General features: G+C 44.8%; 1 protein-coding gene across 1 annotated transcript in view; it reads right to left on the reverse strand.

The window, feature by feature from the left end:
- Positions 1 to 10,598, reverse strand: part of MYL7 (myosin light chain 7) — a 43,876-nt gene extending 33,278 nt beyond the window's left edge. The window contains exon 1 of the mRNA XM_078665825.1: positions 10,486 to 10,598. Within this exon, the coding sequence (XP_078521951.1) occupies positions 10,486 to 10,488 (3 nt within the window). The 5' untranslated portion in view covers positions 10,489 to 10,598. The remainder of the gene's footprint in view (positions 1 to 10,485) is intronic.
- Positions 10,599 to 15,961: the final 5,363 nt, after the last annotated feature.

Here is a 15,961-nt window from a genome sequence, read left to right on the forward strand (position 1 = left end):
TCAAGTGTGATTACTGTTCATACCATGTTTGAGTTCTAATCGGTTTACCATATCCTAGAATTAGCTGTGACAGCTCAATATTGCACTTTTTGATGGACACGTTTATAAAATTAACATTTCAGGTTTCCAAATGAAGTGAAATAGCCTTAAACTTTGAAACACTAATGGTAAATATCAGTATCTTCCAAGCATACTGCCCAGTACCTTCCCACGGTCACAGAACCTGGTCCAGTGTGTATGTTTTAGCCATGGAACTAGGATCCATTAATCTCTGCTTTACCACTTTGTCTAAATATAGTGGAAATAAACATTGCATTCTAAAGTGCTGCAGGGCCCAGAAAACAGTGACATTTCAGTGGTAAGGCTAGCCCCTTGCTATTAGATCCACTGCCACCCCAATTGTGGTCTAGTGGATTAGCTGGTATGTGGAACCAGGAGACATGGTTTTTAATCCTCGCCTCTCATTTTGTCAAATTGTATGCTCTTGTGCAATCACTTTTCCTAACTTAGGGCCCTATTAGGATGGCGGACACCCCAGAGGTGGAGGGACCGTCCGCAGGGGCAGCGGCGGTCCCTCCGTGCGAATTAGGATGTGACCGCCACCCTGGTGGTCACATTCTGTATTTTTAACATTGCGGTGGGTGCTGCTTGAAGCAGCGCCCGCCGCAATGTTAAAACTGCATGCAGTGCATTTGCATGCACAAAGCGGCAGGCACCGCGCGGTGCCTGCCGCTTTGTGCATGCAAATACAGGTGCACCCCCCCCCCATCAGCCTGGGGGCCCGCAATGGGCATTGCCGCCGCGGAAAGGCATATCCCAATGCGAATCCTAATATGGCTGGCGGTGTCTGATAGACACCGCCACCATATTAGAGCTTTTCCGCCGTGGTCTCGCGGCGGAAAAGCGGCAAACGGTCTCCCCGTCCGCAGATGACCCCCCTGCCATCCTAATCTGGCGGGGGGTCTTTCCTCTCACCTCAGCGGTGAATCCGCATCCTCCGGGCCGGCGGTGGCTTCCGCGGCCCGGAGGATGCGGATTCACCGCAATCCTAATCGGGCCCATAGTCCTCTGCTCCCTTTTTGGCAACATTGGGAGTATTTAGATTCAATACAAAAGCTTCTAGTAAGTGTGTGGTTAGAAATTGGCTGGGTAATGCCTGGGGAGGAGGTGCTATATTCACCTAAATGCAATACAGTGGTAACTCTAGAGTCTTTGCGGCAAGTAAGCAGTATGCTGCATTCTCTGGTCTACTAATTTAAGAAACTGTTTGATCCTGGGAATCTCATAGTCTCTCCATGCCTACTGTCCACTGATCTGAAAATATGTCAGCACTTTGAAACAGGCTTAATTGAAGAAATAAACAACAAGAAATTACTATGAAAGACAGGTCCCCAGCACTGTTTTCATTCACACAAAGAGGGTTGTTTACAGGCAGGAGGCTGTATATACAGCTCAAAAGCTGAACTTGGTCCTGATGCAGCATGGTGCTGGATCCCACCTGTGGTGCAGCTCTTCCTTCTATGCCACTGACAGGCACTTTTTTTTTTTACAACTCGGTAGGGTCGAAAGAGTGAGATTTGCGTGTCCTTTTAGAAGGTTAAAAGTGGCATAGAACCAAAATTTGGAACAATGGGCTTCTTGCATTGCCTCTTTGTGGGCAGCTGGAGAGAAGCAAGGATTGCAGGACAAACCTGCACAATGGAGGATGGTTGGCCACCCCAGGCCCACAGGAAACCCATATTGGTGGGCTGAGTGCAGGCCCTGGGCAGTTGCCCACCCCGCCCATGCTTAGTGCCGGTCCTGATTAGTATCTTCAGGTGGGTGGAATGGACTTATGAAGCCAACAACTAGGCACTTGCAATGGGTACCTCCATGGGCCAGAGTGTAATTCACCAGTAGGGTCACCAACCATGTTGGTTGGTTGTGCACTGGGTCCGCTACCTACGATTTGCCCGGGGTGAGTGCTGCCCCCTGTCTTGGCAATTTCCCAGGTGCAACCCTAAGTAGTCGTTTGCCGGACATCTGCTTCTGTTGTTCCATACCTCGCGTAGTGTATACCCTGGAGATGAGCAACTGTGTATGTGGCGCCCTATATGACAAGGGCTGGAAATGTGGGGATGATACTCTTAACGTGTTCCCTATGTGAGATGTTGACCACATCCCCATAATGCAACACCTAATTAGGGAGATATGGCACTCATTATAGTGGGACTTTACCAGAGGGGAGTGTGTACTATGTTTCTGGAGTGGTAAAGCATCATCACACTGCGGTACTTCGTTTTGCTAACAGGGCATGTGGGCGCTGTACTTGGGAAACCATTACAGACCCAAACTCCAGGCCGCCCATCCTTGTTTGGCACCTTAGGTTAAGCTGCCCCAGGCCCTATTACATCCTGCCCTGTGACCCTTATTCCACTCAGGGCATGCTGTGTCTGCAATGCTAATTTTTGTTGCCTCGTCCTCCATAGGACTGTAGGGCACAGTCCTATTGTCTTGTTCATCTACTGCAGCTCTCATCTGCACAGTAACACAGCCTCCTTGCACAGCCATGGTTCTATGGCCAACAGTTCCATATTCATAGTAGAATAATGGAAACTCCTTGTGACTATAAGGGTGGAAAAGCATGTGCTGTTTACTGGCTGGCCATTGTGTTACAGCTACGTTCCTCCCTGTTATAAAGAAGACATTCGCAACAGCGACGCCTGTGGCTGAGAGAGACACTGAAGGCAGTTTCCAGACCTCGGTGGATATCATAATTTAACTGTCCATTGAGTATCAATTCTGCACCAGTGGTTCTTTGCTACTTCCTGGGTCTTCACCAATGCGATAACGTGTTTGGCCACCAGGTGTCACTCCTGCGTTGGTTTCTTTCTGCTCCCGTCAAGATTTTACCAATGCCATATTGTGTCTGAGCACCTCTTATTGTAGATGTTCCGGAGCAGCCCACACCTTCAGTAGTTCATTCAGTGTTGTACTTCTACACGGAGCAGTGTGTTTCAGAGGAGCTGAACCTGTATTTGTTTCTTGGTAGAGGACCTAATTAATTGTAAAATCTGAGTAGCTACCTCAGCCAATCAGAGGCGTTTTAAGGCATGGGCAAAGTGGGCTCGGGCCCAGGGCACCAGCTTTTCAGGGGGGCCCCCGATAAAGCCAGCTCTGTTCTGCAGAGGCTTGCCCCGATGACCCTGAATAATTCTTCAACAGATTGTTTTAAATGCTGTTTCTCTTTAATTTATTTTTGATGATGTGAGTGGTGTGTGAATGGCAATTACAGGCATTTTGCTGAGAAATGTATTGATGTTTCATGCAACATCCATAAATAAAGTTTCTTTTAAAATCAAAGTAAGACCTCCTATGTGAGAAATGGGAGGGGTCACAGAGATTATTTGCAGTAATATTAGTGAGCTTCTGCTGTGTTACAATATTGAAAACACGCATCACTATTCATGAATATTAGATGTAACAAGTTTAGAATTTGGACGAGTGTGCCTGTGCACTGTCAGTGACCTGAAGGCATAAAGGAGCTTAAACTGGATCACTAATTAAAAACTGTTCCGAACAGAGCTCCCCAAAATACAATCGCTCCGGGCCCCTAAAATCCTTAAGATGTCTCTGCAGCCAATGGTCTACTGGGATTGTGCACCACTGCTGAGTGAGCCCTGTGCCTGCTCTGCTGCACCAATTGAATTCGTCCCTATCTCGAGACCGAAGGTCCCGACCCCCACGCACTGTAGCTTTAGGTTATTTCGACACCAGAATGCAAACTTTTGAATGTTATAAACATATATTATATATTTCAATGCTCATAATACCAAGTGGTATTATGAGCATTGAAATATATACTTCATGTTTATAACATTCAAAAGTTTGTCATAAATTCTCCAATCTGGAGAGGTTGCTGATGGATGTGTTGCATTGTTTTTTTTAGATAAAACCGGCTCCTGATGAAGGGTCAAACATGGCCCGAAATGCATTGAGCATCTAAAAAGGAATCACAGAAGAATTTGTGGAAATTAATTTCTTTATGTATAAATTGTGAGAAATGCAATGTAAATACATGTTTTCATTTTTGTGATTATTTTGTGATAATAGTTTGCATTCTGGTGTCGAAATAAAACATTAAGAATGTGAGTAGTAAAAAGACTATATTTGGAAAAATAAATTTTTTTTGTGCTAATTAAAAAGGTATAACCAGAAGCTACAGTGCGTGGGGGTCGGGACCTTCGGTCTCGAGATAGGGAGGTTTACAGTAGAGGCACGGGAGAGACAACCGTGCTTCCCTCGCAGCACGCTGAGAACAGTATTTCAGATACTTGAGGAGTTGGAAAAACATAGTAGAATTATATTTCAAAAAAAGTGAGTGCATCTCCGTTCATTTTCAAATACCAATTGAATTCGTGCCATATTGTGACTGACCAATGGTGTCCCTATTGTCCCTAAAATGTCTGCTCCATCTTGGCCTCAGCAGTCAGGGGTCTTCTGTAACCCCTCCACTGTGTCTGTAATTTAGTTTTGTCGGACTATCCTTTCTATTACTGTTGCTAATGCTGTTCTGTGACTGGCCACGGGGTGTCAGCGCTGTGTCGTTATCACTCTGCTCCCCAAAACCCAGACAATGCCATCCATACACAGGCTGGCTACGGGGTGGCACTCAAGCAGTCAATGTTTGTATCAAGAATTGACTCTAGGTGTCGCTGCTCTACTATTACTTTTATACAAGGCAGAGACGTATGAGTCACAATTATGACTAAGGTGACTGTCTTTACATTACGACATCATTATGAAATTGTGCTTGAAACTTTCGCAGCAGAAAAAGCTGGTGGTCCCCAGTGAGACTTTGTGTATGCCCACCTTCTGTTACCTGGAGTTTTAGCTGAAATTAAAATGCATCTTTACATTTACAGAGGGAAACCTTGGGGTAAATATTCAATGAATATACAGATGTTGAACGAGTGTTGGGGAGAGTAAAAAATAAATGTAAAGCCAGCATTTGTAAAGCGCACAGCTACCTCCGGAGAGGTGTTCCGGTGCTGAGGGCCGCCGGGAAGATTAAGCAAGCTATTGCCCAGAGTCACATGGTGCTTGGGCTAACCTGCCCCCAGAGCTGGAGATCGAACCGTGAACCCCGTGGTCCAGAGTAAGGCACCCTGGCCTCTGTGCCGCACCTCTTACAGAGGGTAGTCCGGCCTTAGATCTCTTCTTCAGCATCGTAGAAGGCTTCTAGGATGTATTATTTTTTTACGCAAAGGAGGCAGCAGCTAAGTCTTGCGGAGGGGGTGTGGTGGTGGTGGGGGGGGGGGGGTTGCAGAGCAATCTCTGCTAAGATTATTCTGCTGCTGCTGTCATGCTGTGTGCTGGTGCAAGGCACAGCCTTGCACCTTGGTACAGATGTGATCTTGCACTGTCTGTCATAGGATTTGTACTGGAGACATACCCTTTCAGTACAAATGCCTATTCTTGGAAGAACTCTTAAGGTCCCATGTGTGCTGTGCACTGCAGTACACATGCAATGCATATGTTTTGGGAGAAATTGGCACATTTCCCATAGTTTTACACCTCCTCCAAGTAATGTAGACAAGGAGAATGGGTTTGCATTAATGGACAGGAAGATATGGCGCTCATGCGTGTATGACTAGTAAGTAAATCTGTAAGTACAACTGTTTCACGGTGCAAACAGGTCAGGGGAAAACAAACCCAAACAACTAACAACCCCTGCACTGGTATAGGAGACCTATACCAAACAGATAAGAATAAAGTCCTGTGCACACGTTTATGGAAAGATAGGTTCTGGTGTCAGAACCCCACCATAAGGACAATGTTCATTTGAATAAATGAGGGTCAAACTCCGGGTTTTGCATATGAAGAAGATTTATCATTCAATCTTGATCAGTACATTTGACAATTGCCAGACGACACATGTTTCGTCACACCGTGTACTTGATGTGACTCATCAGGGCTGTAAATTCTTTTAATGTGATGGTGATCGCAACGGCGGTGTGTTCATTCAAACCGGCTGCGTGCACCGTGTGAAAAGTTTGGCGTTGGCCATACCCTGCTTGAGGTGTAGGGGTTGTTCAGGACGGGTAAGTCCCAAATCAGAAGCAGGGATCTGTTATCTGGACAGAGGACCGAACGGATGTGTGCGGAGAGTGATCGGTCGTGGCTCCAGGTTACGGAACACTGAATGTTCAGAACCTATCTTTCCATAAACATAAACGTGTGCACAGGACTTTGTTCTTACCTCCTCCAAGTAGATGTTAATTTTTTTCACAAAGTCCGGTCTGGCTGTATTAGCAGATCAGACTTTGCATCTAAATGCATGGGTACTTGCGTTGATCCTCCCCAGTTACGCCTGCTTCACACAAAATATAGCACAGCAGGGCAAAATGTTCTGAGAAAAGACACATTTCAGTGCAAAACACCTTTTGCGCTGAATAGTGAATACCATGTGTCACTTTGCAGCAGCAAAAACCTCAGTAAATCTGGGCTTTAACCTCCAGCTCTGTCTTTGCTCCTACACCATTACTGAATCTAGTTCCTGATGTTTGCACTCACTATTTCTGTTATAGGCAGTTCCCAAAAATGTGCAGCTGCACTGCGAGGACCGCATGGTGTTACTTGTAAGGCATCTTACTTTCCCTCCGCTCCACAGCGCCTAAGTATCACAAAACCCCACACAACCAGTGGTCGAAGAGGATAAAAAAAAGTTGGGAAACTGTGGGCAGAGACTCCGAGGGTGGGAATAACCCAAGGATTGGATCAGTGGGTGGAGCTAGAGGTGTGGTCAGAATGTGCAAAACTTCCCAATTTTTAGTATTTGTTTGGCATTTCACTGACCAGTTACGGCTTATTGTGTTATTTAATTCAACCAATGGATACACTTGTTTATTTAAGGTTTAATATGAGTTATTGGCTTTTAAAAACATCTACAAAGTGGGATATGTTTCCAATCACAGGATGTCCTCAATACGCTTAAAAGTGGAATCATAAGCCATTTGTCACCGAGCCATACAGTTTCTGTCATCGGCACTTCTCCCTTCTTCCACAAGGTAAGATCAAACATGAAAGGCAAAATATCCTAGTTTGCAAATGTTTTCTATATAATTATGGCTCTGCCATATTTGCCACATAATATATCATCCACTGCATAATCTTGCAGTTTTAACTAATAATTTTTGTAGCCCCAAACGGATAAAAAGTTACTACAAAACGTGACTTGTGTTGCTGCAAATTGCACAGCCCTTTGCAAAGGTTGACTGATCACCTTTCTCACTGCTGCATTTGTATGTTACACTGGTACTAATGAGGCAAAATCTTTGGCAGAGACTTAACATGTGTAAAAATGTCAAAAGAATAAAGTATAAGAAAAAATATTGCATTATACTGCTGCCTTTTTTTGCTGCATAATTTAGTCAACACTGCTGCATAATTTCAGTGGCCCCAGTGCAGATAGCACATGTGCTTGTGCATGAAGGAGAGAGACTGTGAAGTTTGCAAACTTAGTTTGGTGTGCTTGCAAATCCTGCATTGCCGATCCATGGTGAGTTGCAGTTACTACTGCTGGAACAAGGCCAATGGAGGTACCAGTGGGTGAGGCGGACTGGCCTTGAGGGCAGAGCCGGCATTAGTGCTCGTGGTGCCCTGTGCAACAATGTTTGTTGGTGCCCCTCAATGACCACTAGATTTACCTCTGAGGTACGTAGATTTCTCCTTCATATTTCCCATGTCCTTATACCATGGGCATGCCACTCAGGTATGTAAATGTCCCTTTCGGTTGCTCTCTTGTCCAAATACTGCAGATGTATGTAAATGTCACGTCACCAATCTCCACATAGTGTAATTATACCTAGGTCTGAATATGTCTTCTTCCCGTACCTTTAGTTAATAATACGTTTACACATGTGAATGCCGGAGTCCCATACCCGCTCCTCATCTTCTAGATTTTACAGACTGTCATTTTCCTCAGCCATTTCTGTCATGTGATATCACTCACTCCAAACCCACCAAAAGTGAATATAGTACTCCGGATATGGCGTCCAGAACTGGGCACAGCCTTCCTCCATGTGAGGTCTACAGAACTGCGTAGAGTTCTCCAGACATGGCCTCCAAAGCTGGACAGGGCCTTCTTCCATGTGAGGTCTCCAGAACTGAATACAGCACTCCAGGTGTATATGACGTTCAGAACTGGACACAGCCACCCTCCATGTGAGGTCCCCAGAACTCAATACAGTGCTCCAGACATGGCATCTAGAACTAGACACAGCCACCCTCCATGTGAGGTCTCTACAGGTTAATACAGTACCCCAGACATGCGTCCGGAACAAGACACATCCACCCTCCATGTGAGGTCTCCAGAACTCAATACAGTGCTCCAGACATGGTGTTCAGAACTGGACATAGCCACCCTCCATGTACTTTTAGCTCAATTCATTGGATTTAAGTCTATTCACACAAGTGTTGGAAAGCTCTTTTCAAATACCAGCACAATACAATCTATTCCATCCAGCACACCTCAATTTACATGGCTGCTTTGCTCGTCCACTACAATAGCCTTAATAAATACTCATGCGGACATGCATTTAACATGTATTTGTAAAGCTCATGTTCACCGCAAAGGGTATCCTGGCACTGAATAACAGATGTCGATGTTACCCAACTCAATGGTACACATTTAATTTTATGAAAGGCTGAGTACTTGCGAGGATTAGAACCTGTGACCATGAGGTCGAACACACACCCCTTCAGTTGGAGCATTAATCCACTAAGCCACCAGATCCGGCAATTTCTGACGCAAAATAAAGTAGTCCGCCCTGTTTCGAAGATTGCTGGATAACTCTTGACTTTGTCTTATACAACCCTGTACTCGTTTCAAATTGAGATCTTGAAGTTGGGCTAAGTTTTCAGATTTCACAGTTTGCACAGGATCAGTTTGTGGAGGAAGATTCTTACGTCAAAAAAGGGAACATTTTTTATCGCACAAGCCTATTGTGATTGAGATTTTCTCCTGTAATCATTCTACCATCAGATGCTTTCTTTTCTATTTTCTATTTGGTTTCTTTATAACTTACAAAACATTCTGAAGTCCTTTAAAGTTGTAAATGTTTAAATAAAACTTTGAGCTGCGTAACGTTGCGCGAATGAGGAAATCACTGCGCATCTCCGTATTACGCGAGTTTTACCTGGTTTTGGGGGGGGGAGGGGGAGTCACTGTCCACTGTGGCACCAACAATCTGTTTTAGCATGACTCTAAAGCAGTGCTTTAAATGGGCCGGTACTCACCGGTATTGAGTACCGGCACTTCTCCGTATTCTCCCACTGAGTACCAGGACTTCTCCTAAGGGTTAAGAGAGTACCGGTACTCCCAGTGGTTGGCATGCGGTGGTCAGTCTCTGTGTTATGGGCGCGTGACAAGGTTGTTATACCCTGCCCGTTTCGATGATATTACGCATCATATGGCTTATGCTTGGTATTATTCACACGAAACCAGGATACGCTATTTTAGTTGACCTTGGTTTATGTGTCCTTAAGGTAGATTGTGTGGAGAAAGTCAGCAGAGGACGCAGTGGCACCATCGGTTGTTACTTTCTTAAATGAGTGGTCGACTGTCCAGCAGCATTTTTCACTCATTCGTGCACAGGTGCATCTCAACACGTGGGATGCATAGCTTGTTTGAGAGGCCAGCTCTGGCCTCAATAGAGGACACTAAGATGACGCAGCAGTTGTGATCTCACCAGAAGCCCGATGCCACACACAGGGACAACCTGAAGGGCCTCTGGCGCCCGAGTCTAATAATCCCCAGTCTCCGAGTGGGCAGGACATAGGGTGGGTGAGATGGGAAGAGTCTGCACAGTGCTGCGAGGGCCCCGGGACAAAATCGCGCTATATATAAAACGACATATATTGATAATAACTAGAAGCTAGTTAGCTCCTGCGACAACGAGAAGCCAGCTTACCTGTCCCCGCCACAGACTACATATCCCTTCCTTCCATCAACACTTCAGCGCAAATATATTGTGGGCCCGAAAGTTGAGCCTTGCTGCCATTACACTGATTTGCACCGGTGAGCGAGATCTTTTAGGGTTCCGCGTTTGTCTTGCTCTAGTAATGGTGCGAGGTCACGTTCACAACCAGTAATAGAGCTTATTGTGTTACGAGTTCGCTGCACATGTCTGTGTACAACTTCTGCGTTAGAGAGTAGCATAAAAATATTAAAATACGTTATCGAGTTAAGGCACCGACTGCACAGATGAGCGTCACCGAAGGAGCAGCTTCTAAATGCTGATCTGGACTCGTCCTGGCGGAGCTGAGCTGTCGCGCGCTCTTCCGCTAGTTAAACAGCAACGCCGATTGTTTGAAATTCGGTTACATATTGGCATTTCTTTATATGTGCAATCATAAAGGTACCCCCGGCTATCCTCCCCGCCCCAATCCTGAACCTGGCCCCACTAGCAGTTCTCAGGAAGCCTCCTCGGCTCTGGTACTCACCATTTCTCCGTCCGTCCGGGGTCACCTCAGAAATGCGGGCGCTCTTTGGGGGGGCCGGGTTATATACCGTCTCTTATCTGTTTCCGAGTTAAAATAGCCCGGGAACCAGGCGGCATCGCCAAACATGGCAGTCTGGAGCCAGAGAGGCCCGAGGAAGATAAGCCCACTCCAGAGGCCGGATTCCAGCGCAGGCCCGCGAGATAGAGTCCCCCCGACGGTGCAGCCCCCCCCCCCCTCCCCCCACCCCACCCCACTCTCACATGACGGATACTTGTCTGTCCATCTATACATGGCTGCCTCGGTGGGCCATTTACTCATGTCCGACAATCTGCGTCACTGGGGTCCCTCAGCGTTTTGAACAAAGGCAGCACCGAGCCTATGAGTGCACAGCGCCTGGTGAGCACATCATGCAAAGCCCTTTCGAAGAGGGCGCAACCTGTGTGCCTGTCTACAGCAGTGGTCTTCAAACTTATTAATGCAACGCCGCCCCTGTGGAGAAAACAATCTTTGAGGCCCCCTTTCCGATTTTTTCACAATATTTCTATTGGTAATGTTTAAATATCTCTAAATTTATTCAAACATTGCAGTTAAGTTCTGCACTGTTTAAAAAAATGCAATCAAATATATGATTGCCAAACATACTGTTGTGGTCTGGCATGCTTTACTAACATGCAACGGTATCCACAGTGTGATTATTCGAAGTGGGGGTGGGGGTTTTGAAGTTTTAAATAATATTTGGAGTCCCTTCCCTTTTGACACACACTACCAGCCAGGGTGTAAATGACAAAGGATGGCAGCAATGGGCCATTATAGAGCAGATCACTGCCACTCCCCACCCCATGGCAACAAAGCACTGTTATCAGCATAATGCTTCTTTTGGCTAGAGGCTGCCCCCCCCCCTGGAATCACTTAAGGCTCCCAAGGGGGGTCTGCCCCCACAGTTTGAAGACCCCTGGTCTACAGCATAGTTACTTGGACTGTGGCTGAGCTGCTCCAAATAACACTGACCTACGATATACGAGCTACCTCTCAACACACTGAACACCCAAGAATGAACACAAACCACCACAGATCTCCAACTGACAGCTACAGCACTTTGTTACTGCCATACCTTCCCTGTTCTGCAAGGCTGTGAAGCTTGCACTGCTGCTGCCAGATTTGTAACTTTTCTGTGAGGCGAAAGGTTGTGCTGATGCTCCCCTAGCTGTACTTGTCCTCCGAAATTGGGAAGCTTACCCTGTTACTATTTAAGAAGCGCCTGTTCTACGAAGAAAGGTCTGTCCACTGCTGCCCTATCTTCTAAAAATACAAAGGATATTTTGAATCTACTTGCATAACACGCCCAGGCCTCTCAGAAACTTTTGTTGGGCCTCGGGCAAACACTAGTTGTGGAGGGATGTATGTCGTTACAATGCATGCTTTTTCCACGCATGCTTTTACAACGCAGGTTTTACAACGCAAGTCGTTACAACGACTTGCGTTGGGGGGCACTGGATAGTGAATAGTTTAATTTACTATTCCAACTCCAGTCCCCGTGGATAGTAGGGAAGGTTTTGGATAGTAAATTAAACTATTCCCTATCCTACAGCGCCCTCCAGCGCAAGTCGTTGTAATGACTTGCGCTGTAATTCCTGCGTTGTAAAGGTACTGCGTGGAAAAAGTTTCCTTGTAAAGGATGTTTCCCGTTGTGGAGCAATGACGCAGAGACTTCCAGCTTGGCCAAACTATGTGGTTCTTGGAAATTACTTTTCTTCCTTCTGCCTGCTATTCTCTGATCTTCACATTTGAGAGCACCTTCAAATAATTCAGTTCAGGATGTGCACAGAACAAAAACATCTCTCATATATGGTAAAATAGACCATAATGTTGCTTCATCAATTAACGCTTTGTATATGTGGTACTAGAGAACTGACTTGCCTCTTGACCCTACCCTTGCTTCGGCAAAGGGAAATTTCTTTCTGAAGTATCTGTGTGCCCAACAGCATTTTATTCATACATTCACTAATAAAATTGTCATTAGGGCAGAAGGGGAAATAATGTGACAAAGATCCAAGATTGGAATTGCACAATGTCTAATCAGAAAACCTGGTTTCAATCCTGGCTTCCAAGTTTGTCCAAACAGTGTGACCCTAGGCGATTACTATTGTTCCCTGTGCCTTCTTTTCCATGATCATCACATCTGAGAGCACCTTAAAATAATTCACTTGTACAATTTTTCTTGTGTATGATTTACCAGGCCCTAATGTTTCTCCATAGAAGAAACAAGACAACTGACATCCCTCTTCAGTCATTAATAAAACTACCACAGCTGAAATTATGTTAACTAATCCTAATAAAGGCCACTCCATATAGTTATATAATCTGAGGTTCTAAAGTGAAACAATCCAAAATACTCTTTTGTATGTAAAAGTTCACACTTCCACTATAAATAAAGTGGCAGTCAGAGACACTTGCAGCTGGAAATAAGGTACAGGATGACTTAAAAGCTACTTCCCTCAGATTCCACTGCACTGATTTTCCAGATAGGATGCAACACAGACGGCACTGCTCAGAATTATGGGACCCTGTTCTCACATCTTCGTTACCACTCCTCTAGTGGTAGAGGTAGCGAGGCAGGAGATCCTTGGGTTTTGCATATGTGGCTCAGGGTCTCAAGGCCTATGCACTGCCACTTCCCACACCCAGTCACCTGTGAGTGTGGCTTGGCAGCGTGGCATGGCGGGTTTCACAGAGCAGACTACGTTTACAGTGACTCACCCTGTGAAACATGCTGCACGTTCTCACAGGCTTGCCACTACCAAATTCTGAGGTGAAAGAGTGAGGCCTAAGAACATTTGACCCATTTTTCGGCCCACTTTCTTTCTTTTATTTTTTTTTAAAGTTTGAAAAAGCTTTATTGAGTTGAAGAAAACACTGTAAAACATCAGCACAATAGCACAAATAAAGAGCAATACGAGTTAAAACAATTGTGGGGAATAATGTGCCAATAAACAAGAAAAGCCCCAAAAGGGGAAAGCACTATACAAAGAAAAAATGCTTTTATAACTTTTCATTTTGTGGGGAAGGAAGAGAGAAAGAAAGAGGGGAGAAGAGGAAAAAAGGGGGAGATGGAAGGGGAACAGCAATAGAAAAATATATGGGAAGGGAATTAAAGAGGTATGAAATAAAGAGAAGTTCACAGTAATAATAATAACAGTAATACTAAATATAACCATAACATATAATCAAGAGGCACTTGTAGATACAAAGACTGTTAAAGGGGACCAAAGTAAGTCACGTTTTATCAACAATGGAATAGAAGAAGCACATGCACGATCTAGTCTGTGATGATGGCAGAGTAAATTCCACCAAGCATTATAAACCACGTTTGTAGTGTCTTTCCAATTTGTTGTTATAATTTGAAAAGCGATAGCAATTCAAAGATCAATAAATTTACAAGTATGGAGTGGGACATCCCAAACAGGGGCCAAACCACCCAGGAATACAGAAGAAATAACAAAAGGAACATTAGTAGATAAAATCTTATTAAGGGTAGACCAAATGCGGGACCACATAAGTTGGACCTTAGGGCAAAGAAAAAACATGTGAACAAAATCACCAGGAGAACATGAACAGGACCAACACTTCTTAGTGTCTAGCAATTTAAATTTAAACAAATCACAGGGAGTATAATATAATCTATTATAAAAAAAATAAAGGGTTTGTGTGGTACTAGCGGAACGAGAGGTGGAATGAAGTTTGGACCAAATAGAGTCCCAGGTAAGTGAAGGGAAAGTGTGATTGAGGTCCGATTCCCAGAGAAGTTCAAGATTAGTTTTAGGCCTGTCAGTAAGTGGGGGAGAAAGTAATTTATAAATAGCAGAGGCCTTAAGGGGAACCTGAAAGTTAGGTGGAGAAGCAAGGAGGGGAGGTGAAGAGGACGAAGGAGTATTGTTGAGGATAATAGTGGATAGTTTGGGCAGAAGTTCATGAAAGTGTGTGCAGTATTTATTAGAGATACCATAGGAATCACGAAGTGCTGGAAAGGTTAATAAGGAATTGTCGGAAATAAGATGTTGGTAAGTGAGAATTCCTTTGTCAATCCATTCCTTCCAGAAGAGTGCACGATTGTGTAATTTAAGAGATTTATTATACCAAAGTGGAGTATTCATATGAAGGGTAGATGGTAAAGAGAATGATCGAAAAAGGGCAAGTGTTAAAGCTTTGGAGTGTTTAGAAATAGGAGAAAGCAGCTTAGGAGGTGGTTGAGTGAGATTGGAGGCAGTAAGGAAGGAGAAGGGGTGAAGTTGAGCCAGTTCCAGAGAGCTCCAAGCCGTGGTAGGAGGAGACAAGGTTTCAAGAAGAAAAGGCCAAATTTGCTTGAGAGTAAAAGCAGAATGAAAGCGTGAGATATTGGGGAAGTTAACATCACCAAGATGTTTAGGTTGTTGAAGACAGAGGAGAGAGACTCTAGCCTTGCGCTTATTCCACAGGAATTTGGAAAAAAGACTATTGATAGACTTAAACAAGCATTGGCATAGCCAATAGGTCTTGCTTTTGAGACCTTATAAGTATTTAGTTATGCAGCCGAATAACCTTGGTGCAACAAAATCAACTGTTGCATGGCTAAACACTTATAAGGTCCCAAAGGCGAGACCTATCGGCTATGCCAATGCTTGTTTGTTCCAGTGGTTACTGAAATGAGCCTGACGTTCTACTCGTCTGCAGTTTGCCCTGAGCTGGCGTGGGGAGAAGTCACGCCTGACCATGAAGCTTAATAAAGCCTTTTAATTACAAGCTTATTAGTCCCAGAGCTTCATATTACAACATAATTTTGGCGACGACTTGCCGGCTCAATGACAAAGTTGCAGAGTGAACTTCAAGATCCTGTGAAAGCAGTCAGGAAAACAAACCCATGAAGGAAGGTTGAGAGGAGCACTTGACACCCCCATGAGTATTGTAAAAGACAGTCTGTGGATTTGGTGTCAATGCGCAAGTGCAACAGAAAATGAATGTGGAGCGTCGCTGAAAAAAAGAGGAACTAGCGTGATATGCTGTAAAGTGAAAGAGACACCATGTTTAAGTGTAGCAGGAGGATTGTTTTTTAATAGCGGAAAAAAGCAAACTTGTGAAAGCGATTAGTTGAGGCGAGCGCAAGACATCCCATCTCTAAAAGTACATTTATGATATAAAGACCACTGTCACATTGATGCAGTTCGATATTGTGTGATGCATCGGAGGCACAGCGCAAGGTAATCAGATACAGTGGGGGAGAGATAAAACAAGAGCGGCCGGGAAACTGAAAGTATGGCCGGCCAGCCATGATTAATTAGGGGAGGAGAAGCCGCAGACCGCACTCTGGGCGAAGCCCTTTGATGTGCTGTGCGGGCGTGAAAAAATGCAATTAGGAGGGAGGGAGGGAGGCTGATGCGCGTGCTTGTTTGGTCACGTGATTCACGTGAACTCAAAGAAAACCGCAGCAAAAAGCCCTTGGTTT

The sequence above is a fragment of the Lissotriton helveticus genome, chromosome 11 (assembly GCF_964261635.1).
Source record: "Lissotriton helveticus chromosome 11, aLisHel1.1, whole genome shotgun sequence".
NCBI lineage: Eukaryota > Metazoa > Chordata > Amphibia > Caudata > Salamandridae > Lissotriton > Lissotriton helveticus.